Raw genomic sequence first — 17,673 nt, 5'->3', positions numbered from 1 at the left:
ACATGTTTACTTCAAGGAAAAAGTAACGTTAAAAAAAGGAAATATTAATAATACTTACCAGCTCTGCTGTTACCAATTGGCAGCAATCTTTCCTGTGATGGTGTTGGTACATGGACAGCTTTAAAGTGTGATGTAGGTGGTTCTATTTGCCATGGAGGATGAGATGTTAATGTTGGTGTAGGTGTAGATGAGGATGTTGATGTAGGTGTGTTATCAGTACCTTCTCCTAAACGTTTTTGTCGGCCAACTGGTCGAGGGGTAGGTGAATCATGTTGTGAACTATCTGGCCATATCTCAGTTTCTCTTTCAACTGAATGTTCTTTTTCTAGTGACCTGTATTTTATAGAAAAAGAAAAAAATAAGTTTTATAATGGTTGCAATTATATACAACATTTTTAATAGAAAATTTGTAAATTTGATTAAAAAATTTGAGAAAAATCTTATAGATTGGTAAAATATACTTCAGGAACTTAAATCTAAATAAAAAAATTCCCTTATATATAAAAAAAAAGTCAGTTTTCTTAGTTAAGCTTAAAAAAAATTATCAAAGTATGTGGACAGCAACAATAAGGAAAAACAACTACAATTTATCATTCAGTGTGATTGTACCAACTCAAAATATCGATAAAAATATTTAAAGAAATCTTTAAAATAAAAAGGATACTAGAAGATCTATAAACAGAAATCTTTTTTTTTCCTGTTTAGCCTCCGGTAACTACCGTTTAGATAATACTTCAGAGGATGAATGAGGATGATATGTATGAGTGTGAATGAAGTGCAGTCTTGTACATTCTCAGTTCGACTATACCTGAGGTGTGTGGTTAATTGAAACCCAACCACCAAAGAACACCGGTATCCACGATCTATTATTCAAGTCCGTGTAAAAATAGCTGGCTTTACTAGGACTTGAACGCTGGAACTCTCGACTTCCAAATCAGCTGATTTGGGAAGACGCGTTCACCAGTAGAGCAACCCGGTGGGTTATAAACAGAAATCTAGGAGTAACTTTTGTAACCAAGCTCACAGTAATTACAGTTTAAAAGAAAGGATCTGGAATATGAGATCAGTGATAAATCATCTCTTTTAAAACTGAAAAATCATGCTTAATAATTTAATATTATCAGCTTATAAAAATATGATTAACTAAAGATTTGGTGAGATCTGAATCACCTTAAAAATCAATAATTTCATTTTCAACATTATTGTAATTTCATTATATTTAAACAATAATGTTTTCATTTAAAAAAAAAAAATTAATATAAAATTTTCAACAATACAGATGAAATGTTTCTTCAGGGTCCTGAGTTCAATTATCATTAAGTTCAGGGAAAAATTAATGAATTGGTTATTAATCATCATAAAAATAAACATTATTGTAAAACTGGTGTGTCTGTAGCAATAGAATGGATAAATAAATAATACAAGAAAAAAACAGTTGAACCTAACAATTATAAGCTCTTTTTAAATCTTAGATGATAAACACAAATACTTGATTTTAATAATCAGTTTTTAAATTGAAACAGACAATACAAAAAGAAAATATAAAAGTGAAATTTAGAAGAAAGGAAATATTCATTTTAAAATTTAAAAATCGATAATCATAAAATGTACTGAGCAATCCTAATATTCATTTATTACTTTTGTGATTTGATGGACAAAGATTCTGCTTGCTGAAGTAACTGCTGTTGCTGCTGCTGCTGTGGTTGTGATGGAGGAGGTGGAGGTAGCTGTGGTGCCATTGTAGGTGTAACAACTGCAGAGGGAGCTGGCAAACGTGGAGCAACAGAAAATAATGATGATGATACAAGCATCTTCATCCCTTCTTTTATTCCTAGTTTTTGACTATCACTTGATGATTTCTACAAAAAAAGAAATCAAATATTAGAAGAACAGATCAATTTATGGTAGCATTAAAATATTATGATGCTATCCCTGAATATCAATAATACTTATTAAACTTCAGAGGTAGAGAGAAGATAACTTCATCAAATCAACATCTCTGATTAGTTCAGAGTAATTTCACTTCATTATTTAAACATAGCAGTCTAATTAGTTCTGAATCAGCTCAATTAACTGCATTTATAAGCATCTAGTATCTGTTTTTCTACAGACTGTATTAGTTATCTTCTGTCTGAAAATTTTATGTATTAAAAAATTATATTTTTATAAATCTTGAAAAGTATCAGTTCAAACTTACTTATATTTAGAAAAAAAAAGTTTCCAAAATACTTTTCCTCTACAATAAAATGGCAGATATATTATTTTCTTTTCCATGATTTCCAATAAAAAACCCTTTAAAAAATATTTTTTGAAAGTTTCTAGAATTTAGTTTGGAAAATTATAACAGGTATTTTAATTTGTCTATAATCTGCTTTCAGTAAAACCCAATATGTTCAGAACTGAATTTCAGTTCTTGTTGTTTATGTGCTACTTATTATACTAATAAAAAAAATTCAACTAAAATATTAAGATAAAGTAAGAAACAAAAATCATACAATAGCAGGCACATCACATGAGACATTGTTACATTGTTTTTTCATACTATTAAATTATTGAATTTAATGCAATTATAAAAGTAAGCTGTTATTTGCTCATTGGTAACACCCATGTAGAAAACTGATGCAGATTCATTTAAATAAATTAAGTCATGAAGTTTCGATTATAATAATTTTTATTGTGAACTGTAAATATTATTCATATACATGTGAAACTTTATATAAGTTATTGTCTCCATAAATATAATAAGTTATTGTATTCATGATTGAAATAAGTCTTAAAGGTTGTAGTAGACTGGAACAGGGCTCTCTGAATGAAATAATGAGTTTGCTTATATACGGTATATGGAGCTGCTGAATAATCAGGAGCCGAATGCATCCAAAAGGAGTCATGTGAACTGTAAAGAGCCAAGTGATGCTGATAGGAGCCGAGTGCATCTGAAAGTGGCTGTGTGAACTGTGAAGAGCCACTGAATTGTCAGGAGCTGAGTGCATCCAAAAGAAGCCGAATGAAGTGTTAAGAGCCGAATGAATCTGACTGAAGCCGAAGATCTTTAAATCTAAAAGTCCTATATTAAATGAAAATTAAAGTTCCAACATTTAAACAGGAAAAACAAAAAAGTGAACATTTGTAAGAGTATTTAAAAATTAAATAAGTCATTTAAATAACCCTGAGTCTTTAACAACCCATGTTATTACATTTTTTCATTTTTTGAAGCCTCACATTTTTGTGCAGGAAACTTTATAATGCATATTTTACAATCAGGTATTTAAAGGTGATAATGTATATGTGTAAATTGTTTTGGTGGTTATTGCAAGAAAAAGGAAAGTTATTATCATACAGAATTATATAATACTATTTATTTCCTATTAGTGAGATTAGGATTTTTTTATTGTATGTCATTTATTCTATATTTTATTATAATTATACAATATATACCACATACAGAATTCCGTTGGAGAAGTGGCACTTGGCAGCCTTTGCTGAATTCTCATAATTTCTTATAAGTAAAGTAAAGCGATAATGAAAATGATTTAAATGGATGTGTTCATTTGTAACATGTATAGCTGGAATTCTCCAGCAGGTTGCAGGCTAAAAATGGCAGATAAAAATATGTAAGCAGTATAATGAAAAGCAAAATCAAAAGACTGATATAATTAAGGGTAGATTGGGTACTGGATAATCAACAACCTACTGATATCAAATTTTAATGATAAAAAGTAAAGCAGAAAGAATAAAAAGTAATCTAGGAAAAGTATTACCTGAATTGCTTGATCATCACTTCCTAAAAACCAAACAGGACGGTTTGTTTTTTGACTTGATTCAAGCTTTTTCTTATCTTCCTCATCTTCCAAAGACCCCTAAAACATTTGTTATTATTGCTTTTAGTAACAAAAACATTTCACATAAATAAAGGGATATAAAGTTGAATATCAGTTTCAATATTTTGAATACAGACTGCACCAAATTCCTTTTACTATGAAACAATGCACTGTATCTAGTTTATTAAGTATGTACATATTAAAAATTATACTGTAGTATTTTAATTTTTTAAAACAAAGATCAAATTACATAAAAAATGAACTACTTATGTAATAAATTAAGTTACGAGCAATGTATCAGAAAAACGTTTGTCAACTACTCACAGGTGAGCTGCCATGCACAGTGCTATCGGATTTTAAGCTTTCTGGTATAGCTGCCAATTCAGATTCAGTTTCATCAGCCTCAGTTGAATAGCTGTAAAAGAAAGAAATACCATTTATATTTATGAATGTACCTTAAAAAATTCAACTAAACGTTATCCTATGATTTTAATTTTTGTAAAGTAAATTTGATGTAATAAAACAGTTGCATGTACAATTTTTTTTCCAGATTCTCCCAGTAAGTTGACACTAAATATTATATTATAGTGTTTTAATTTATAAAACACATTTACAAATTACTTCCCACAATTTTATTAATATTGATGATGATAATGGCAGGGGTAGTAGTTTGGGTTTTTTAACGTACATAAGTGACAAAAAGTTCAAAACTAAAAACATATTTTCAATTGCTCTGAAATTTTCTTTAAATGTTCTATTCCTTATAATAATCTAGATTTATGCATCTAATTTGAAGACCTCAATAACTACAATACCTTTCAAAATACTCAACATAAAAAAACTAGAATTATGTTCTTTTTGATTATATTTAGTAGTTAACAATGGTATTCAAAACTTTTCATGGTGTCCACAACATGGGAAATTTTCTAAAATTTAAACAATTTTTAAAAGTGAGTTTATTATAAATTCCAAATTATTAATTTACATTTGTATAGATTGACAAAATTTTTAGCTATATTATAATCAGAGTGAAGACTATCAAATGTGAAAATACAATCAAATATTAACTGGGATTATAAGAAAGATTTATCAGGTTGTGTCATTGTCAAAGTAGATAATGATTACTTCATACTAATATAATTATCACAAATATATAAAAGTAACCTAATTGTAAATCTTACTTATGTAGTTTTAGATTTTTATTTATTTGTAAATGGTTTTCATTGAATCTTATTTAAAAGTTTATTTATAATTAGCATAACTCTTTCTTTATTATCTAAATATATAATATTTATGTTTTTCCTTTTTCTTTTTTTGACCTTCATGTGAAGATATCACTTTAGTCAATTTTTATAGGAAGGGTTCTTCAGTTTCCCGTCAGCCAAATATTTCTTCCTTCTATCAGATCTTAATTAATTTTCTTTCTTCATCTAAAATTACCCTTCCTATTATTTGTTTGTAGTCTGGTCTGTTTAGTTCTCCAAACCTTCTACTGTAATTCTGATTCTTCATAACTTCTTTAATCTCTGTGATCTGCTTTATTGCTTTTACCGTTCCGTAACTTTTTTTTATTATTTTCCTGAAAATTTTGTTTTCTGGTGTTCTGATAAGATGTCTGAAGAATGTGAATGTCTGAAGAATGTGAAGAATCCACTTCTTTTTTATCGTGCTTATAATGGGCTCAATCTCCATGTAGATTGTTTTGTTGGAAGTTAGTCGCTAGTGATTGTTTTCTTTATATTTTTTGGTTAGTTTGTTTATCCTGTTTTACCATGTTGGTTTTTCGTTTAGGTTATACCTCCTCCTGAAGATACCTGAACCTATCCATAATTTTGATCTCATTATCTACTGCAATTTTATTTGCAAGTGGAGAGTTAGTCACCATGATTTTCATTTTTTAAAAGGATATCTTGGGTCTGATCTTCTATGCTGATTGTTGTTTTGTCTCTTGGATATTGTTTGCAAGAAGATCCAGATCATCTGCAAATCCTAGGCAATTTAAATTTATGTTGTCATTAGGTCTTTCAATTCTGATGTTCTTCGGGTTATCTCCATACCATCTTCTTATTATGTATTACAAAGCACAGTTGAACAGCAGTGGTGATAAGCCATTTCCCTATATCAACCTGATTTTTATGAGAAATGGTTTGGAAAACTGTCCTCTGAATCTGACTTTAGATATTGTACTGTTAGAGTGAGCTCTATAATTTTGATTAATCTTGGATGAAGTATGAAATTTTAACATTGACGGTCTACAGATTTTAAAATCCACAGGCTATGCAGAGTGGTTTACTCTGTTGTCTATAATAGGCCATGACCAATTTCTGTGTAATGATTTATTCTGAACAGCTACTCCAAGCCTGAAGCTTCCTTGCTATTCACCTAGCTCTTTTTCTAATTGTTCCTTGATTTTATTGTAGATATTCTAGAGTAAATTTTATAGGTACTATCTAGCGAGATATTCCTCTGTAGTTTTATGTTTTTATCATAAGAGTTTACATATATTAATATTTTCAAACTAACATTGAAACTATATAATTTATAAAAAATAGACTATATAATAAAACAAGGTAATTTAAAAAAAATTCAGACCTACCTTGATCCCTGATTACGAATAATGCTTAATTTTCCTTCATGAGTAGTATAATTAACAGTATCTTCTTCCCAGTGAGTTTCCATTGAACCAGGTGACTTTTGATGGTAAATTGCTGTTGTTTTCCCTTTACTAGTAGTTACAGAAATATGTGCTGAGCCATCTGCACCTCCTGAATACATAGGGGACAATGGTGGTGTCTCAAACCTATCACTTGCTCCTCCACCACCTCCATGTTCACCTTCTACACCCAGTGATGGCTGACTAACATCTAATATTAAAAAATAAAACAGTTCTCTAAACATACTACTGTCAATATACCGTGAAATCTTATTACTGAAGCTCTTTGTAACAGTATTTTTTATTGTTCCCTTTGAATACTAAGCAATGACTTTTACTTCTATTAGAACAGATAAATGTCCACTCATCTGTGTAGGATTATTTTCCCAGGCATCTATCTAGTGCTTATTTTTTTAGTACAAAACTTTTGTTCATGGGAGAAAAGTTGGACATAGTGAATATAATAATAAAAGCATTTAATGTTATATTACAATAATAAAAGTAATTATCATGTTATTAATAACAATTTTACCAACCCTAGTGGTATATTGGTAATTATCTTGTATAGTCAAGTTTGTCTTTGACTGATTGTAAACTTTTAAATTACAAAATATTCAGGTTATTTTAAGTAAGGTAATACACAATAATTCAATTGCATTTTGAAATGACAGTACAGTAAAAAAAAACAAATTTTTATTAAATTTTTTTTAATAAAAATAAGCAATCTCTATTTTTAGATTGAAATGTATTCTTTAAAAATCGGTATTATTATTTGATGGATTTCAATCTGTCAATTGCAAGAAATTCTGAGCTTTGGTTTTATGAACACTACTAACTTTCTTGTTCGTTTATTGCCTACCCTTCAGAAATCTCATAGACAAATAAAATGTTTGTCTTCCAAGTACCTGAATAAAGAAAAAAAATTATAATTCTTGAGTTACTTGTGTTTAAAGATTGTTCTGGTTACTGCATTTGCCTGTTAGTCTTCTGTATTTTTAGTAATAAAAATTATCATTTTCATTAGTCATAAAATCAATATTCTTTTTACAAATTTCTTATAAATGAAAACTTTTCCCTTTAAATGAAAAAGATTAATGTAATTTGTAAGTTAGAATGGGATGTTAAATAATTTGACATCAGCAAAAAAATTAATAAATCTATCTAGTTCATCTGTAGGCTCACGATGGTAAGTATAGCTAAAACTTTTAATGATGGTACTCACTTTAAAAAGATTTCAGTTTGGAAAAATAAATGATGATGATACTAACACAAGGGATACTGATTTAATTCTATGAAAACCTGGTTAAAAATTGAGTAGGGTGGTGTAAGTGATGGTTTTAAGGAAGGTGACATATTTAATGCTAATGAAATAGAAATACTGTATAAATTGCTTACAGATAACAATTAAAAATTTAGTCAAAAAACACCTTGGGAAAAAAATGCCAAAGGAACAAGCCACAGTTTTAGTCTCTGCCAATATGTGTATCAGAAAAATATCTATTAATACAATAATTGCTTAAGTCAAAGAAATTAATATTTAAAAAAAAAACTAATGGAAAAGATTTAAAGTAATAAATTAGCATGGATGACTTTTGGTCATTTTTTAAAGAAGAAATTCATTTAAGGGATAAGGATTAAGAAACATTGAACAGAAAATTTTGTTCCTGATAAGAAAACTGTATGGCACAACCGATGTCACAGAACTAACATACTTTTTTCCTGGCCAATGGCTATTAAGTATTCTACCATAGCTGAATGATCGATCCGTTCCATAAAACGTTAAAATAGTACTGAAAGAAAATTTTGTTAAGATTTATTGAAGACTCAACTCGGAAAAAATTAATTTATACAAATTAATTTGAATAAATTATGATTGTGCTTATGAAAAAAAAACATGAGAAACTATAACAGTAAAGAATTCATTTTAACAAACTAACCTTGTTCTAAATACAGAAATGAACAATATTTATAATAAAGGCAATCAAGATCAAACAAGATAATAAAGACTAAGTGGATCAAACAATCAATATTCTGGATATCTTAATAAAACAGATTTGCATTTTTATGTAGGGCTTGATGCACTATCAATCAAAGCTGTTGAACAAGCTATACCATCACAGTTACTTCAGCAGCTTTTGATCTCATTAAAAACATTCTTACAGAATAAAAAGGATAAGGGAAGTGAAGAAGATAGTGAAACTGAACCAGAGATATTGCCATCAATACAATTGACCAACTTCCATGTACGAGGTGTGATAAAAAAATACGGTGAATGAATTTTTATAGCGGCAACTGCCGACACTATGTCCATATGCTGTAATTTGTCCAATAGCGTGATCAACTGAGACAGGCAGGGACAAGTTGTAACATGTTCGAGCTTGCCAGTCTGCTGCCAGAGCCACTAGAGTGAGGTTGTGTTTATCGTGTCTGTCGCGCAACATGGATTCTGAACAACGCATTAACATTAAGTTTTGTTTTAAGTTGCAAAAGGGTGCCAAAGAAGCTCACGAAATGTTAGAATCTGTATACGGCGATAATGTGGTAATTTTGAAGACTGTGTACAAGTGGTATGACCGATTTAAAAACGGAAATGAGTCTGTTGAAGACGAGCAGTGTGCGAGACGTCCAGTAACCTCAAAAACAGTTGAAAATGTGCAAAAATTGGAAACAATGGTTCGTTCAAACAGGCGAATGAGTATTCGAGAGCTATCGGAAGACCTTAACATCTCGTACGGATCCGTTCAAAGCATTTTAACTAATGAATTGCAAATGAGACGAGTGAGTGCAAAATTTGTCCCCAGACTTTTGAGTGATGAACAGAAGGAAAATCGTGTGTCAATTTGCACGTAGTTGAAGGGTCGTCTTCATGCAGATCCGGACTTGGCCAAAATTGTAACTGGAGATGAAAGTTGGGTTTATGGCTATGACCCTGAGACCAAAATGCAGAGTTCCCATTGGAAAATCAGTTCATCTCCTCGCCCTAAAAAGGCAAGTCAGTCAAAATCCAACATCAAGGTCATGCTCGTTGTTTTTTTTTGATAGTGAGGGCATAGTGCGATCAGAGTTTGTTCCCCTTGGAACAACTGTAAACTCTGAATTTTATAAGGGTGTACTGCAACGTTTGCGAAACGATGTACGAAGAAAGCGACCAGAAAAATTGACCAATGGCTTCCTTCTTCACCACGACAACGCGCCGTGTCACACCTCGCTTCTCATTCGTGAGTTTTTGGCCGAAAAAAGTGTTCCTGTCTGCCCACATCTGCCATACTCACCGGATTTAGCACCATGCGACTTTTGGCTCTTCCCATAAATTAAAACTGTGCTTAAAGGAAAACGTTTTGACACCATTGCTGACATTGAGAAGGCCATGACCGAGCAGCTGAAAGCCCTTCCGAAAGACACCTTCCAGAAATTCCTTCAGTCATGGAGTCAACGTTGGGATAAGTGCATTGCTAGGCAAGGACAGTATTTTGAAGGAGATTAAATCGAATTCTATGTAACCTTATTACTTTTTTTAATAAAAAATTATTCACCGTATTCTTTGATCACACCTCGTATTTCCATTGTCATGATGTAATAAGAATTTACAATGGTAAATTTCTTTTTTCAATTTTTTGTTAATACTGCATTTTTGTAGTGTATTATGTACCAGAATATTTTGCTTAAAACTATATTATTAACGAAGATATTTGAGAAGTTATCTTTATTTCTCTCAGAGTAAGTATTTGTTTCTGTTCTTGATATTCAGATTTTAATTGCATAATGAGAATTCTTATTTGAGTTACTTCAAATTAAAAGTCTAAAATGTTTTTCCAACATATGAAACAAGTTGAATATGCAGTCTTTAAAACTCATATTTAACTCCATACCAAACGTTTTTTGAACTTAGTCCCTTGGTCTGCAGCAAGATTTCACTGTATATATAAAAGTGAAAATATAGTACTAAATAAAATTGCTAAAATATTGCACTTTAGATTTTGATTACAGGAAGATTAGGAGGCCTGGTGTATCTAATATTACACAATTTATCCATTTCTTATATAAAAAGAATCCTTCTGCACATACCAAGAGAGTTGTCTACTAGCTCTCAGATTTTTAAACAGAACTTGCATGGCAAGTGACCCAGTCACCATGATATTTATCTAGACAAGAATGATTAAGGAAAAAATGGAGAAAACTAGAGGAAGATAGGATAACCCATAGAAGTACTGTGAATCCCTTGTAGATACAGACAGAATACTATCCAAGCTGTACCCACTACAGCTCCAGTCCCTGTAATTATACTTATTTCTATGAACCCAAGCTTCATGAGAGTATAAACATTCAAGCAGGCTCTATCTAGCAGCTTCCAGGCTTTCTAGATTTTTTATCCATTCCTCTTACCTTATTAATATCTTTCTGAGTTTGAACAAACCACTATAATAATGCATCCATCATTATCACAGTGTTTTCTTATCTTTATTATATATCAAAACTATTGTACTAAGAGAAGAATAAAAGCTCATTTCAATTTTTTAAAAACAACTAAGATGAAAGAGGTAGCAGTTGTTAGTTGCTTTCTATAAGAGCAATATTTAGTGTACAGCTTATCCCTGATGTGAGTAAATATCTACCTTACAGAGCTGAAACTCTACGATCTGATGGCAAGCCAAAACTATGTTTAACTCAGTGAAAAAGTAAACTACTTCTCTCCTCAATTTCCCAAGTAAATCTACCATGGCATTTTCTATTTTTGAAGATAGCTACCATTTTTCTCGGAGTGACTTGTGATTCAATGTTAGGTTGTGTATAACAAACACGATTATGATACCCAACACAAATACATTTTTGTTTGATATTGTATAACGATACAACAGGCTGTAAATCCAGCTACAGTTATGTAATTAACTGATCTCATAACTTAAGTAGACTATTTCTAAAACAAAGCCACTAATTGAACCTGAAAGAAAATTGCACTAAAAATTTCAGTTGAATCTATATGAAGTTACAATAACTGGAATTTTAACTAAACTTGAAAGTGAATAGACAACATCAGAGAATACGGGATAACAGCAGATTGGGGATACCTCCAGCCATTCATTCAAATGATGAATTATTTAAATTCTGATCTATTTAAAGATTTTGTTGTTATATGGTTCTGAATCAGTTACAAACAGGATATAAAAATATAAATTTTAGAATGGTGCCTTGCCTTGTTGCCTTAAATTCAGACATGGGAGTAGTGTTATTAAATTTTTCAAGTACTTTGTTGCAAATGGTTTTTTATTGAATATATGCATTATAGTAGATATAATGATTTATAAATAATCCAATCTTACTATATTAGCTCTCAAGATTCTTTTACTTATAATTAATCAAAGGTTTTTATGAGCCATTTCCTGTTTTTGTGCTACCACTGATGGTAAACTGCCAGTGGTAGTAGTCAGTGCATTACTATAATATATGAAATTAATTATAATCTAATGTTATTTGTAATGTAATATTTATTAGGCTGTAATAAATTAAATCTTAGATGAATAATTCATCAAGAGAAGATGCTTAAATTTATATTTTTATTTACCTCTAGAACGAGATGGTGGTCCACCAATCACAACGGTTGGAGGTATACGCTTGCAGACATGATGTTGTGCATCTAAAGTATTAATAACAATTCTGACTAAAGACTGCATCTGCTGACTAAGTGGAGGAGTACCATACTGATACTGTAAAAAACAAATAAAAAATAAATAAAAATACCTTTAAAAATCAAATAATTAGAAACTACAAATAAAACTTTTTATATCACATCTTTGCAACATGAAGCTGGCTTATATGTAACAGAAAGTACCACCATTTGATACATAATATTTAGAAGCAAATTTAATAAATTTTTTAAGAGTTCTGGTTAGTCATGTACCTCTCATACAGTTTTCATCATAGAAATTTGAAGAATTTATAGTAGTACAACTAAGGTTATAAATATAAAATCTGGTTGTGTTGCAGTTTGCCAGAAAGATGTTTTTCATAAAGTTTACTTTATATAGTTACATATTAAAATTCTTTCCTAGAATATGTTAAAAAAAATAATAATTCATGAAATTTATTGCCCAGGAACCTTAAATTTTAAATAATCACACTTTACATCTTTCTGGTAAATCACATAATATGAAATCTTTTTTATTATCTTCAATCTTCATTACAATATTATACTAATGTAACAAACATTATACTATCTACATGGTTTATTTTAGTATTTTTAATTTTTAATATGCAATTTAATTAAAGATTTCAATCATGACTGAGGATGTGGGATTTCGCATAGTACTTTCATGATAAAATTAAGGTAAGATATGTTTTATCTTTATATTCTGTACTAGATGGTTTGTATTGATACAATTTAATATATATGAGGTCTGTGAATAAAGTAATGAGACTGGTTCAGAAAAACTTTTTATTTATAATCAAATTATACATGGACTCTTATCACCTTTAAAATAATTCTCTTGGGAAGCCACAGAATGCTTCAAACAGTTTTCTCACTCTTCATAGCAGTGATGGAACTCAGAAACCGGAATATCCTTTAGATGGTCAGTTACATTTTTTTAAAATGTATTCTACTGTTCCAAAATGGTGACCTTTGAGGTGTTTTTTTTAAGTCGCAGGGACTCAAGTCAGGTGAATAAGGTGGTTGAGGAATTACAGAAATGTTTTTCTTTGCCAAAAACTCATTAATTGAGAGTGCAATGCGACAAGCTGCACTGTCATGATGCAGCATCCATTTGTCTTTGATGGCTCGTCTAACGCAGGCAACTCTTTTCCGCAGTCTTTCAAGAATTTCTCAGAAACATATTGATTTACAGTCTGTCCTGTAGGCAAAAACTCCTTATGGATAATGCCATTACTATCAAAGAAACAAATTAGGATGGTTTTGATTTGGTCTTCCAGAGCATGTATTGTCCGCAACTGATTCCCAACCATCTGAAAATGCTTTAAACCACCTAAAAATTTGGACTCATGACAGTGTCATCTCAATATGCCCTTTTCAATTCTGAAAAAGTTTCAGTAGCAAAAAGTTTTGTGCAATCACAAAACTTGATTGCACAACGTTGCTCATAATTAGTATCATTAATGTTTGTATCACAAAAAAACTTGTTTCACTTAAAGTTTGTTTACGTCTCAGTGGCAACAATAGACTAAATATATTAATACCTGATATAAATCAGCTGTTCATATAACCATATGTTTACTAGTAACTTTACACTGTTGCCACTTTGGCAGCCAAAAAAACTAGTCTCATTACTTTATTTACAGACTTTGTATACATAAATACAGAAATAGAATAATTTTACATTACTAGTTGTTTTCAACACAAGTTGATAGTTTAGTTTTGTTTTCTGGTATAAAAAAAAAATATTATTAAGAAGATATGTTTTTTAAGTAAGGGCCAACTGGATGTATAAAAACAAAAATGAATGACAGAAAAATGTATTATATTAAATTAACTTTTACATATATATATATATATATATTTTTTTTTTTTTTCTTTACAGTCATTCACTGCAGAACACCTTTTATATTGTTATACTAGCTTTAGAAAAATTTTCCTGATGGTATTTAAACCAATACCATACTTCATCTTCAGTTCCTTATCACTTTGAACCTCTGTGATGCAAGCCACTCTTTTAAATGTGGGAACGTTAATAAACATTTGATGTGAAGTCAGGATTGTAAGATGAGTGTTTGAAGATTTTCCAACATTCACTTTAATTCTTGAACCATTTTTTTTGTGATGTGTGGTACTGTAGTTATACAGAAACAGAATTCCATTGGACAATTTCCCAAGCATTTTGTTTTGAAGAGCATGTCAAAGTTTTTTAAGAGTTTTCAAATATGTATCAGTGTTTACAGTAATTTTACAATTAAGGAGCTCAATAAGCAATTTTGTTTTCCCAAAAAAACAATGGCCATAAGTTTCCTGTATAAACGTTCTTGTTTAAAATTCTTGAGCCTTGAAATTGATGAATGCCACCATCTCTTCGATTACTGCTTTGTTTAAACACTGGTGAACAATATCAAAGTTTTACTTTCAGTCAAAAGGAGTTTATCTTCTTCAAACCTGGTAGCAAGACAAACGTTTTTGAGCTGCAACATGACATTTTCCCTTGTATCCATTTGTCAACATTGTTGGGACCCATCTGGTAATGTAGTGTTTTGTCAATTAAGATTTCATAAATCACTGAATATGAAATGTTAAGAAGTTCATTTGATAATTGTGAAACTGTAAAGAATCTCTTTTCACTAATTTTTCCATTCACTTTTTTCAAAAAATCATTTGTGATTGCGGATGGAGTCTGCTATGTTCTTTTTCATGATTTCTCAAAACAACACATTTTTTAATTTTTTATTTGCACATAACATTTTTTCATAGACATCATAAATTTCTTTATGGAACAACAGATTATGGTTGCCATTAAGAAATAAATTATTGCTTGAACCTTCCACTTTATAGGACTATTTATTTTGACACTTATTATGCTTAGCAACTAACATGAACGTGACTATAGTTTCCAACAAATTACTAACTGATACATATAAATGTACTATGCAAGTGTTATCATTTTCTAAGGTATAAATTGGTGCAAAGTTGAAATTGTACTTACTTTAAAATCATATATCCTATAATTTTAATTTTTGTTTTATGTCATAGATATTCTTTGGGCATTCTATGAGCTGATAATTAACAAATTTTAATCAGTACCTATGCAAGGGCATTAAATTTATTGTATAGACTTTGGTCTAATTAATCCAAATCAATTGCATACTATCACATCAACTTTTAGGTTAATAAATTGTAGACATTGTATATAATAACTATAATTTGAATTACCTTATAAAGTAAAACAAGTAGTGACATAAGCCAAGAGTGTCGAGCATGAGGTTCTAGATACCACAAACTGTATACTGGGTGTTGCTGACATTCAGTTGTATTATGATGAGGAGGGCAAGGGCAATATTGTAACAAATTTACAATAGTTTGCATCATCATCCACCCCATAAGATGATTCTGGTCAGTCAATTGTGGTAAATTTGATAAAAACACATTAAAGACAGGAGATTGTCTGTAAAATAAAATACACAAAAAAATTATAATGTATCGATAAATTAAAAAAAATTATACCTATTTGATTTTATATATAAATTTTCAATGTTCTAAAAATGTATAAATGAATTGGAATAAAACATGATTTATTTCACTGTTCATGATTTTTATAATTTAATGGAAAATATATAATAAATGAAATACATATTGTGATGATGTATATTTTCACGTAAAAAAAATCCAATATCCAAAGTGAAATTTTTTTATGAACATGAGGAATAATGTAAATCATGATCAGAGTAAAAAATATTACTTCTTCCAACATACAAACGTTACATTATTTTGTATCTTGTTAACATATGATCAAAAACTGATCATCTATCCTTCATATACCCTTTAAGTAATTAATGTCTACTGTACAGTATAACAATTTTTAAAAAATTATACTTTACAAAATTTATGTCCAGAAGCAATTTATAATCACTTGATGACTTTTCCTATTGAAAATGAGCTTATAAAATAGAAATCAGTCTGTGGGCCCTTTCTCAATAATGAATAGTTTCATTAGGTGAAGACTTTCAACAGTTTAACTAATAAAGGATCACACTTTTATTTTATTTTTTTTACCCACTTAGTACTGAATCTTCAGAGAGTAGGTTAAAAAAAATTTAAATGTATTGTTAAAAGGACTATTTAGAGAAACTAATAAGAGAATTGGAAAAGAAGGTGAAAGAGACTAGAAGAGACCTTTCAATAAAATTTGATCTGAAATTGAAAGGAATTAGAATTAATTACCTAGTCTTTGCAGATGAAATGGCATTTTTTTGAAGAATCTCAGAATGGCAACAGAACAAGTCACTAAAAAGAAATTGCAGAAAAGTAGGGCCAAAAATTTCCTTTGAAAAGATACAATTCATGACCAACATCAAAGATTTCCTCAAGTTCCTAAATATGAAATATGGAAAATCAACAAAGTCAATCAATTTAAATATCTAGGAGAAATATTCCAAATTATAATGCTAGATAAAGAAGCAATCAAATAAGAACGAGAAAGATAGAATATACCTACCATTTATCAAAATATATAATAAAAAGAACATCTCAATAAAAACCAAAATCATTAACATACAGTAATCATACCAGAAGACCTGTATGCATCAGAAAGCATTGTCAGTTTTAGATCAGGTAAATACTTGTATAGAATAAATGAGGTAAGGGAAAATATTGAGAAAAATCTTAGGACCATTAAAAATAGGTGAAAACAAATACAAATTCAGAAGTAATAAAGATCTTCACAATGATGAAATTGAGAAATGTCTAATTCCATCAAAAAAAGAAGAGCTAAATTCCTCAGCCATCTTGTGGGAATGAATGGAAACAGGCTGAAAAAGAAAATCTTCAACCAAATTTATAAAAAAATGTTCAATGGACTTCAGTGGTTCATTACAATAAACCTTAAAAGTAAAGAAAATATCTGAAGAAATAGTACAAGATAAATAAAACAAAGTTCAGAAAAGTGGTATAAGATTTCAAGAGTTTCCAATAGAAAAACTGGAAAATGAAAACAATATATGTTTTTTTGATTTTCACTAGTTTTATTTAAACATGTCAGCTGTTTAGATACACAGTACCTTCTTCCTTAAGCACAGAATACTAAAGACAAAAAGTCAAATACAATAAATTAATAAAGTACATAAAGATAAGTGCAACAGTAGGGAGTGCACACATTTATTAGTTAATACTCTGTCTATTTCAGAAAATTGGCAGTATTTACACTTAAGATTCGAAGCTTATCTCTATATTATAGAATAGTTCACCATTATTAAACTTATAAAAGTAGAGATTTACATTTGAATCTAAATGTAAATACTACCCATTTCCTGAAATAAACCAATAGTATTAACTGATAAATGTGTATACTCCCTACTGTTGCGCTTTATGTACTTAATCTCTACATTTAATAAATAAATAAATTTTTCAATAGTCAAAGATACAATTACTCCTATCAGCAGGAATGATTTGATTTTGAGTATAAGATTGAACAATATAAAGTCTTCAAATTGTTGACAGTTAGAACTAATTGTGATGCTTAGTTGACAGACGTATATGTGGGGAAAAGCGAA

At 29.8% G+C, this 17,673-nt stretch overlaps 1 protein-coding gene across 1 annotated transcript in view; it reads right to left on the bottom strand.

Moving 5' to 3' along the window:
* Window positions 1-17,673, bottom strand: part of unc79 (UNC-79 domain-containing protein) — a 183,383-nt gene that overhangs the window by 56,352 nt on the left and 109,358 nt on the right. Inside the window, exons 27-33 of the mRNA XM_075372061.1 lie at window positions 15,338-15,569; window positions 12,032-12,173; window positions 6,415-6,682; window positions 4,143-4,233; window positions 3,759-3,857; window positions 1,639-1,859; window positions 59-333 (exon numbers count right to left, since the gene is read on the bottom strand). Of these exons, the coding sequence (XP_075228176.1) occupies window positions 59-333; window positions 1,639-1,859; window positions 3,759-3,857; window positions 4,143-4,233; window positions 6,415-6,682; window positions 12,032-12,173; window positions 15,338-15,569 (1,328 nt within the window). The remainder of the gene's footprint in view (window positions 1-58; window positions 334-1,638; window positions 1,860-3,758; window positions 3,858-4,142; window positions 4,234-6,414; window positions 6,683-12,031; window positions 12,174-15,337; window positions 15,570-17,673) is intronic.

The sequence above is a fragment of the Lycorma delicatula genome, chromosome 7 (genome assembly GCF_047948215.1).
Source record: "Lycorma delicatula isolate Av1 chromosome 7, ASM4794821v1, whole genome shotgun sequence".
Classification (NCBI taxonomy): domain Eukaryota; kingdom Metazoa; phylum Arthropoda; class Insecta; order Hemiptera; family Fulgoridae; genus Lycorma; species Lycorma delicatula.
This window is presented reverse-complemented; position numbering and strand designations above follow the sequence as displayed.